The 10,277-nt window shown below is 54.8% G+C and overlaps 2 protein-coding genes across 3 annotated transcripts in view; both read left to right on the top strand.

Moving 5' to 3' along the window:
• Positions 1 to 1,221, top strand: part of noc3l (NOC3-like DNA replication regulator) — a 10,275-nt gene extending 9,054 nt beyond the window's left edge. Inside the window, exons 19-21 of the mRNA XM_057031829.1 lie at positions 135 to 232; positions 442 to 526; positions 982 to 1,221. Coding sequence (XP_056887809.1) covers positions 135 to 232; positions 442 to 526; positions 982 to 1,110 — 312 coding nt within the window. The 3' untranslated portion in view covers positions 1,111 to 1,221. The remainder of the gene's footprint in view (positions 1 to 134; positions 233 to 441; positions 527 to 981) is intronic.
• A 3,887-nt stretch (positions 1,222 to 5,108) lies between these two features.
• acta2 (actin alpha 2, smooth muscle) lies at positions 5,109 to 10,161 on the top strand. 2 transcript variants are annotated; one of them, XM_057059465.1, is made up of 9 exons: positions 5,109 to 5,264; positions 6,258 to 6,400; positions 6,505 to 6,633; positions 6,707 to 6,817; positions 7,469 to 7,553; positions 8,428 to 8,589; positions 8,665 to 8,856; positions 9,397 to 9,578; positions 9,646 to 10,161. In XM_057059465.1, the coding sequence occupies exons 1-9, from the start codon at positions 5,168 to 5,170 to the stop codon at positions 9,787 to 9,789; spliced, it is 1,245 nt and encodes a 414-aa protein (XP_056915445.1). In that variant the 5' UTR covers positions 5,109 to 5,167; the 3' UTR covers positions 9,790 to 10,161. The 2 variants fall into 2 exon arrangements, with proteins under 2 accessions (XP_056915445.1, XP_056915455.1); XM_057059475.1 differs by having other exon boundaries at positions 5,110 to 5,264; positions 6,227 to 6,400.
• The last annotated feature ends 116 nt before the right edge of the window (positions 10,162 to 10,277 follow it).

Below are 10,277 nucleotides of genomic sequence, written 5' to 3'. Positions count from 1 at the left end.
ACACACTCACACTCACACTCTCACTCTCACTCTCACTCACACACACACACTCACACACACAACACGCTCACACACACACACACAGCGGGTGTCCAGTAAACGTGTGAATAAACGTTTGGGTCCTTTATCACCAGCGTCACTACCACCCAGTCGTGCGACAGTTTGCTGTTCACCTGAGTCACGGAGCTCCCAGCGAAGGATCGGCAGCGCTCGGAGTGGAGTTGAGCCGCAGGTAGCCCACCTGGAGCCTCGTTCACCTGGAGCCTCGGTCACCTGGGGCCTCGGTCACCTGGGGCCTCGGTCACCCGGGGCCTCGGTCACCCGGGGCTCGGTCACCCGGGGCCTCGGTCACCCGGGGCCTCGGTCACCTGGGGCCTCGGTGGATCTCTGTTCCTGTGCTTCACCTGAGCCGCCTGATTCCCTCCTCTTAACTATTTCCAGAACCTCTGTGGAGCTGTTCAACACCTTCAGTGTCAAAGACCTGAGCTTCAACCCTCCTGTGGCTTCACCCACCACCCGGAAGAAGGTGCACACACACACTCCTTAACACACTCCTTAATGCACACTCCTTAACGCACACTTGTTAACACAGACTCGCTCACACACACTCGTTAACACACTCGCTAACACAGACTCGCTAACACACACTCGTTAACACACACTCGTTAACACACACTCGTTAACACACACTCGTTAACACACTCGCTAACACACACTCGTTAACACACTAGTTAGCACACTAGTTAACACTCCTTAACACTCTCGTTAACACTCTCGTTAACGCACACTCGCTCACACACACTCGCTAACACACACTCGCTCACACACTCTCGTTAACACACTCTCGTTAACACACACTCGCTCACACACACTCGTTAACACACTCGCTAACACAGACTCGCTAACACACTCTCACTCACACACACTCCTTAACCACCCCAGTGGGAGGGGCCTACTCACCCACTTCCTGCTGTGTTCCAGGGTGGCTTCGTGGTTGGAGCGCTGCTGTACGACAGCGACCTGCAGAGCCAGGCTCAGCGTGTGTGTGTTGCTATGGAAACAGAGCTGGACTTCGCCTCTGCCTACACAAATCTGAATTTAAAGCTGTAAATGGGACAAATGACTTCTTTTTTCTTCCTTTTTAAACACGGTGATGCTTTTTTGGAACTGTGACTTTTATGTTTGTTTCCTTTGATCAATAAAGCCAAAGTTGCTCCCTGATGGTGATGGTGATGTTTCAGCCTGTCCAGTAGGGGGCAGCACCCTCCATCCCGGCCCCCCTCTCTTTCCTGTAGGTTTCTTCCTGGGACCTTTGATATTCTGCTCGGCCCGCTTTCTTCTGCTGGACCTCCTGGTTCAGGTGGAGGCAGGTAGGAGCCACACCTGGGGGCTCTGTGAGCTGGTCCTGTGGAGCTGCTTCCCCCCTCACCTTCATGACCTCGGCCCTTGTGTTCAGTGTTACACACAGTAGATACACAAGTGGTGGGAAGGGGTTTACAACATTTTCCCAACAACAACGATGTTTCAGCTCTAAACACCAGGAGACTCTAGTGTCTCCAGGTAGAGTCCAGCAGCAGCTGTGCTGCATCCTCTGGCTCTGGTCTCTGGTCTGGCTCTGGTCTCTGGCTCTGGTCTCTGGCTCTGGTCTCTGGTCTCTGGCTCTGGTCTCTGGCTCTGGTCTCTGGCTCTGGTCTCTGGCTCTGGTCTCTGGCTCTGGTCTCTGGTCTCTGGCTCTGGTCTCTGGTCTCTGGTCTCTGGTCTGCTCTGGTCTCTGGTCTCTGGCTCTGGTCTCTGGCTCTGGTCTCTGGTCTGCTCTGGTCTCTGGGCTCTGGTCTCTGGCTCTGGTCTCTGGCTCTGGGCTCTGGTCTCTGGCTCTGGGCTCTGGTCTCTGGCTCTGGTCTCTGGCTCTGGGCTCTGGTCTCTGGTCTCTGGTCTCTGGCTCTGGTCTCTGGTCTGGCTCTGGTTCTGGTCTCTGGCTCTGGCTCTGGCTCTGGTGTCTGTCTCTGGCTCTGGCTCTGGTCTCGGTCTCTGGTCTGGCTCTGGTCTGGCTCTGGTCTCTGGTCTCTGGCTCTGGTCTCTGGCTCTGGTCTCTGGTCTCTGGTCTCTGGTCTCTGGTCTGGCTCTGGTCTCTGGTCTCTGGCTCTGGTCTCTGGTCTGGCTCTGGTCTCTGGGCTCTGGGCTCTGGCTCTGGTCTCTGGTCTGGCTCTGGTCTCTGGCTCTGGTCTCTGGGCTCTGGGCTCTGGGCTCTGGTCTCTGGTCTCTGGCTCTGGTCTCTGGTCTGGCTCTGGTCTCTGGTCTCTGGTCTCTGGCTCTGGTCTCTGGTCTCTGACCAACCACGAGCGTTTGTTCATGAAGAAGCGCAGTTTGAGTGGAATTGTGTTTGTAGTTTAGCACAATTGCTTCAGGGGGCTGGTGGGGGGGGTCACATGTTGGGTGATTGTGTCAACAATGGTGAAAAACTAATGACATCACCATGGAGGGGGGGGGTGCAGATGGTGGATGGTGGGTCTCCCCAGGGTTTCAGGTGATCTCCTGTTGCAGCAGCATCAACATCAGACCAGCAAACCTCAGAAGACAGATCAGATCAGATCAGATCAGCTCAGATCAGATCAGATAAAATCAGATCAGATCACATCAGCTCAGATCAGATGAAATCAGATAAGATCAGATCAGATCACCTCAGATCAGATCAGCTCAGATCAGATGAAATCAGATAAGATCAGATCAAATCAGCTCAGATCAGATAAAATCAGATCAGATCAGATCAGCTCAGATCAGATAAAATCAGATCAGATCAGATCAGATCAAAAGTTCCAGCACTGTTCTGGATTTCCTTGACCTGCTCCGGCTCCTGGGCCTCCTGATCAGCGCCTCCAGACCAGAACGTGACGACATCACTGCAGCGTCCAACGGCTCCATTTAAGGAGAAGGTTACTATGAAGGGAGCAGAATTCCCAGGAGCAGCCGGAGCTCCCAGAGCTGCTGCTCCTGTTTCTCCGGCTCTTCGTTGGGACGAGGATCTCCAAACACACAGGATCTGATGACGTCATCCAGCACAATATGAGGCGTTAGATGAAACGTGTGCGAATGTTTAGCTCCTAATAAGGAAGTTGATCTTCATCCACCTCCTCCTCTTCATCTCATGTAAGGACATGGAACATGGTGGGTGTGGCCTCTGGTTCTTCATCATGTCCTTGTTTAGTGGTAGTTTTCTTCTCCTCTTGCTCCTCCTCTTCCTTAGCATTCTTCATGACCTGAAGGAATTCACCCATGTTACAGCAGCCCTGGCTAACGCTAACGCTAATGCTAACGCTAATGCTAACGCTAACAGATGGTCAGAGGTTCTCGGAGGCTGTTTCTGCTCTGGTGATGAGACGCTGCTCGCTCCAGGGAGACGGAGCCCAAAGAGAAACGCTGGAATTCAGGAGTTTCTGCCTGTAGTTCACCCTAAAGTGTCACGTGCACTGTCGTGCTCTTTAAAGTGTCACGTGCACTGTCGTGCTCTTGTGCGTGCTTGTGGGCGAGGGGCGAGGGGCGAGGGTTGGGCTCCACCCTGGATCATCACAGAAGCGCCCGGGACCTTCCTGCGGACCACCGTGCACGCTGCAGTGTACGTGCACGCTGTAGTGTACGTGCACGCTGCAGTGTACGTGCACGCTGTAGTTGCCACTATGGCTGAAATTCATCTTTATTTATATCCAAGGTAGTTTTCTCTGTCAACTGGACTGGCTTGGATACAATGACCTGGATGATTGAGAATTTACACAGACATCTTTATTTATATTTATAGTTCATCTTTATCTGCTGCAGTCCAGAGTTTCACAGGAAACCAGAACCTTTAACAGGAAGGAACCTGTAGCAGGACCAGGGGAGGGGAGGGGAGGGGAGGGGAGCCCCCCCCCCCCGCCCCCCCGCTGCTGGTGATGGTGATGGTGATGACACATTATATGTAGTTATACTGCAGGTGAGTGATGATGTCATTAACACCCCCCCCCTTATCCATCTACAGGTATCAGCGACCTCATAGCTGTGCGCTGACCTCTGACCCCACTGACCCGCTCAGCTCTAGTATTTATAGCTCAGTGTGATTAATGCCCCCCCCCAGGCTGTTGGGGGTCAGGTCCTGGGACTCCGTGAAGACGGTTTCATTGTAACAGTAAAGCTGAACTGAACTGAGGCAGAGGTCAGTGGGGTCAAAGGTCATGGTGAACCTATGGGTACCTCGCTGACTCCAGGTTGGACTCCGGGTTGGACTCCAGGTTGGACTCCGGGTTGGCCTTGGCCTTGTAGGTAGGAAAAGGATATAAAGTCTACAGAGCATGAGGAGAAGCCAGCGCAGGAGTCATGTGACCTCCTGCAAACTCTGACAGGTCAGGTTAGGGTCAGGGTCAGGGTCAGGGTCAACATCAACTGCTGGTTCTCCTGGACAGATTTTGTTCTTGTCTGAGCTCCAAGAACTCCTGTGTGACTGAGCAGAAATGCTAAGTGGGCGTGGCTGAAGCTGAAAGGTTGAATGCTAAATGACGAGAGCACGGGTGCACGGCCCCCAGTGCACGGCCCCCAGTGCACGGCCCCCAGTGCACGGCCCCCAGTGCACGGCACATAAAGACCCGTTGCCAGGCTCTGAGTCCTGGACCCTCTCCAGATGGTGACCTCTGATGGTGTCTTCAGCTGCTGGTTGCTACATGTGATGCCAGAAGATTTTGGTAAAACAAAGATGTTTTTCAGCACGACTGCTAATCCACATCTCTGGGGGGGGGCAGAGGAACCCTACGTCAGCCCGCTGCATTAGCATCGCTAATAAAACAGAGGCTAACCTCAGATACGGTGAGTTAGCCTTGATTCATCAGTGTGTCAGTTGAAGGCCACCCCATCGGGAACATCAGTTAGCTTAGCTTCACAGAGAGCATCAGTTAGCTTAGCTTCACAGAGAGCATCAGTTAGCTTAGCTTCACAGAGAGCTGGAGGATGTGCTGCTGGGTCCACCTTTGGTTTGTTGATTCTGTCTTCCAGGAATTCACTGAATGATGGAGAGAGTTTGGTGGCACCACCCGATTGGTCACTCACCTCATGGGCTGCCCTACAAGGACTGAAGAAGTGGAGAAAGAGAGGGAGGAGCAGAGCGAGGAGAAAGGGAGGAGGCCCAGGCCATGTTTGGGATGGAGGGATGGAGAGAGGAGGAGGTGGTGGGTTGATAAACCCCGCGCTGGTCCTCAACCCTCACATCTGTCCTCCCCCCTCACCTCCCAGCAGCCACTGCCACGGTAAGTCCAGCTCGTCCTCTCCTCTCTGGTCTTCATGCATCAGCACCTTCATCACTCATCACTCATCATCACCTGCTCCTCACCTTTCTGTATCTTCACCTCTCTTCACCTCCTTCCACCCTTTCCATTGCTCATCTACCAGAGTGGTCTCCTCCTCTTCCTCTCATAGTTGGTTTGCTGGCTTCTCTCCTTCTCTCCTTCTCTCCTTCTCTGCTTCTCTCCTTCTCTCCTTCTCTGCTTCCTTCTCCTCTTCTTCACTTTGTGCTGAAGCCATCAGCATTTTTCCTCATCAGAAACTCCAGAAAGAAACCAAATAGTCCCCCAATAGGAGATATGAAGATGTGCTACAGACAGGCAGGCAGACAGGCAGGCAGGCAGACAGGCAGACAGGCAGACAGGCAGGCAGGCAGACAGGCAGACAGGCAGGGCTGTGGTGTCTAGCGAGAGACAGGGGGGGAGAGAGAGGGGGGAGAGAGGGGGGAGAGAGAGAGGGGGGGAGAGAGGGGGAGAGAGAGAGTGAGCAGACCAACCACAGGCATGTTTGTTCTTTATGCCCTAATTAGGAATTTGTTCCCCAGAGTTTTGCTTTGGGGTTTGGTTGGTCGGTGGTTTTTGGGTGGGGGTTAAGGTTAGGGGTTAGGGGTCAGGGTTAGGGTTGGGGTTGAGGTCAGGGGTCAGGGTTGGGGGTTGGGGTTGAGGTCAGGGGTCAGGGTTGGGGTTGAGGTCAGGGGTCAGGGTTTCTGGGTGGGGGTTGGATCACTAATATCAGCGTTTCTGAGGGTGTCGAACAGATTAAATGTGGCCTTTATCCTCAGGTATTAATGTGAGGGCACAGGGATTTGTGGGTAATGGAGTCCTGCTGATTGAGTTGAGGATAAACAGGAAGTGTTGTTGTGTGTCACAGAAGCCAGATTTGCTCTTCCTGTTCCTCACCCAGTGGGGGGTCTCTCTCTCACTGACAGTGTGATTCCTCGTCCCTGTGTGGTCCCACAGCGCCCCCTGTAGTCATGTGTGATGAAGAAGAGAGCACCGCTCTGGTGTGTGATAATGGATCCGGCCTGTGTAAGGCTGGCTTCGCTGGAGATGATGCCCCCCGAGCTGTGTTCCCCTCCATCGTGGGTCGACCCCGGCACCAGGTACCCCTGCCTGGCCCAGACAGGCTCACGGTGCTAGAACCCATCTGCCCTCTGGGGGCAGAAGCTAAACTCTATTTACCAGGGTGGTTACCTCTCTGTCTTAGGGCGTGATGGTCGGCATGGGCCAGAAGGACAGTTATGTTGGAGATGAAGCTCAGAGCAAAAGAGGAATTCTCACCCTGAAATATCCCATCGAACACGGAATCATCACCAACTGGGACGACATGGAGAAGGTGAGGATGATGATGTGGATGATCATGAAGGCTTTGATGATGCTCTTCATGGTGCTGCTCTGTGATTGGTCAGATCTGGCACCATTCCTTCTATAATGAGCTCCGAGTGGCTCCAGAGGAACATCCCACTCTGCTGACTGAAGCGCCGCTCAACCCCAAAGCCAACAGGGAGAAGATGACACAGGTAGGAGGAGGTGGCACAGGTAGGGAGGAGGTGGCACAGGTAGGAGGAGGTGGCACAGGTAGGAGGAGGTGGCACAGGTAGGGGGGAGGTGGCACAGGTAGGGAGGAGGTGGCACAGGTAGGGAGGAGGTGGCACAGGTAGGGAGGAGATGACACAGGTAGGGAGGAGAGGACACAGGTAGGGAGGAGAGGACACAGGTAGGGAGGAGGTGGCACAGGTAGGGAGGAGGTGGCACAGGTAGGGAGGAGAGGACACAGGTAGGGAGGAGAGGACACAGGTAGGGAGGAGGTGGCACAGGTAGGGAGGAGAGGACACAGGTAGGGAGGAGGTGACACAGGTAGGGAGGAGATGACACAGGTAGGGAGAGAGGACACAGGTAGGGAGGAGAGGACACAGGTAGGGAGGAGATGACACAGGTAGGGAGGAGAGGACACAGGTAGGGAGGAGAGGACACAGGTAGGGAGGAGATGACACAGGTAGGGAGGAGAGGACACAGGTAGGGAGGAGAGGACACAGGTAGGGAGGAGAGGACACAGGTAGGGAGGAGGTGGCACAGGTAGGGAGGAGAGGACACAGGTAGGGAGGAGAGGACACAGGTAGACCACAGTGGGGAGGTCCTGACTGGTTCTGATCCGCTGTCTGTGTGTCCAGATCATGTTTGAGACGTTCAATGTTCCTGCCATGTACGTGGCCATCCAGGCCGTGCTGTCACTGTACGCCTCGGGCCGCACCACAGGTGAGACACGCTGCTGCTCCTCCTGCTGCTCCTCCTGCTGCTCCTCTTCCTCCTGCTGCTGCTCTTCCTCCTGCTGCTCCTCTTCCTCCTCCTGCTGCTCCTCCTGCTGCTCCTCCTGCTGCTCCTCTAACCCCTAACCCCTAACCCCTAACCTCTCACCCTAACCCCTAACCCCTAACCCCTAACTCCTAACCCCTAACCTCTCACCCTAACCCCTAACTCTAACCCCTAACCCCTAACCTCTCACCCTACCCCTAACCCCTAACCTCTAACCCCGAACCCCTAACCTCTCACCCTAACCTCTAACCCCCTAACCTCTAACCTCTAACCCCTAACCCCTAACCTCTCACCCTAACCTCTACCCCTAACCCCTAACCTCTCACCCTAACCTCGAACCCCTAACCCCTAACCTCTCACCCTAACCTCTAACCCCTAACCTCTAACCTCTAACCCCTAACCTCTAACCTCTAACCCCTAACCTCTAACCCCTAACCCCTAACCTCTCACCCTAACCTCTAACCCCTAACCCCTAACCTCTAACCCCTAACCCTCTCACCCTAACCCCTAACCCCTAACCCCTAACCTCTCACCCTAACCTCTAACCCCTAACCTCTAACCCCTAACCCCTAACCTCTCACCCTAACCCCTAACCCCTAACCCCTAACCCCTAACCTCTAACCCCTAACCTCTCACCCTAACCCCTACCCCTAACCCCTAACCTCTAACCCCTAACCTCTAACCTCTAACCCCTAACCTCTCACCCTAACCCCTAACCCCTAACCCCTAACCCCTAACCTCTAACCCCTAACCTCTAACCCCTAACCCCTAACCCCTAACCTCTAACCCCTAACCCCTAACCCTGTCTGTGTGCCAGGGATCGTGCTGGACTCTGGCGATGGCGTCACCCACAACGTCCCGATCTACGAGGGCTACGCTCTTCCTCACGCCATCATGCGCTTGGACCTGGCGGGCCGTGACCTCACCGACTACCTCATGAAGATTCTGACGGAGCGGGGCTACAGCTTCGTCACCACCGGTGCGTCCTCGGCACAGGTGTGTCCAGGGTGAGGAGGCGGGCAGGTGCGTGATCACGTCTGTCGTGTGTCCGCAGCTGAGCGAGAAATCGTCAGAGACATCAAAGAGAAGCTGTGCTACGTCGCCCTGGACTTTGAGAACGAGATGGGGACCGCTGCCACGTCCTCGTCTCTGGAAAAGAGCTACGAGCTTCCCGATGGGCAGGTCATCACCATCGGCAACGAGAGGTTCCGCTGCCCTGAAACCCTCTTCCAGCCGTCCTTCATCGGTCAGACACCCTCCAGCTCTTTGTTTGTGTTGGACTGTCTGTGTCCTCTAGTGTGCTGACCCTAGCAGCTGACCCTGACCCTAGCAGCTGACCCTGACCCTAGCAGCTGACCCTGACCCTGGTAGCTGACCCTGACCCTGGTAGCTGACCCTGACCCTGGTAGCTGACCCTAGCAGCTGACCCTGACCCTGGTAGCTGACCCTGACCCTAGCAGCTGACCCTGACCCTAGCAGCTGACCCTGACCCTGGTAGCTGACCCTGACCCTGGTAGCTGACCCTGACCCTGGTAGCTGACCCTAGCAGCTGACCCTGACCCTGGTAGCTGACCCTGACCCTAGCAGCTGACCCTAGCAGCTGACCCTGACCCTAGCATCTGACCCTGACCCTAGCAGCTGACCCTGACCCTGGTAGCTGACCCTAGCAGCTGACCCTGACCCTAGCAGCTGACCCTGACCCCGGTAGCTGACCCTGACCCTGGTAGCTGACCCCGGCAGCCGACCCCACTGGAACACTGCCTCACACACTGTGCCCCTCCCCCAGGTATGGAGTCAGCTGGTATCCATGAAACCACCTACAACAGCATCATGAAGTGCGACATCGACATTCGTAAAGACCTGTACGCCAACAACGTGCTGTCGGGCGGGACCACCATGTACCCGGGTATTGCAGACCGCATGCAGAAGGAGATCACAGCTTTGGCCCCAAGCACCATGAAGATCAAGGTGAGAAGGTGTTATTGTGCGTCAGGAGAAGCACCGTCAGAGACTGACTGTTGCCCCACATCTGCAGATCATTGCCCCCCCAGAGAGGAAGTACTCGGTCTGGATTGGTGGATCCATCCTGGCCTCCTTGTCCACATTCCAACAGATGTGGATCAGCAAGCAGGAGTACGACGAAGCTGGACCCTCCATTGTTCACCGCAAGTGCTTCTAGAAAGCTCCTCCTCCAGCGTCGTCCCCTCACAGAACCCACCAGAGCACGCCAACAGCATCCGCTCCACAGACCCTCAGAGTCGTGGTCAGATGTTTGGTCTGACCGTTGGTGGAAGGAGGTCCCGTGGTCTTCAACGCCGCCCCGCCTCCCTCACCAGCTCTACTCTTACCTCGCTCGCTCGCCCTGTTTAGGCTCCATTTCCCATCAGAGTTTTTCAAGAATAAAGCTTAAATGTGTCCACTGGTCGTAGTTTCCAGGCCATGAAGACGTCACAGTCAGCTTCTGATGATGTGACCAGAGCCTCCGTCTCATGGTGCTGAACAGGAAATGGCAGAAGATAATGAAAATAAAGAGTTTACACTTATAGTCCCACTTCCTTCTATTCTTTGTGATCAGTGTGTTTTACTTGACTCATCTCCAGATCGTTACTTGGTTGGTCTGGGTTAGCACATTCATTCAGACACAGAAGTTTCTTTAAAAACCAGCAG

The sequence above is a fragment of the Takifugu flavidus genome, chromosome 1 (genome assembly GCF_003711565.1).
Source record: "Takifugu flavidus isolate HTHZ2018 chromosome 1, ASM371156v2, whole genome shotgun sequence".
NCBI classification, from domain to species: domain Eukaryota; kingdom Metazoa; phylum Chordata; class Actinopteri; order Tetraodontiformes; family Tetraodontidae; genus Takifugu; species Takifugu flavidus.
Note: the sequence above shows the minus strand (reverse complement) of the source record. Positions and strands in the feature narration are given on the sequence as shown.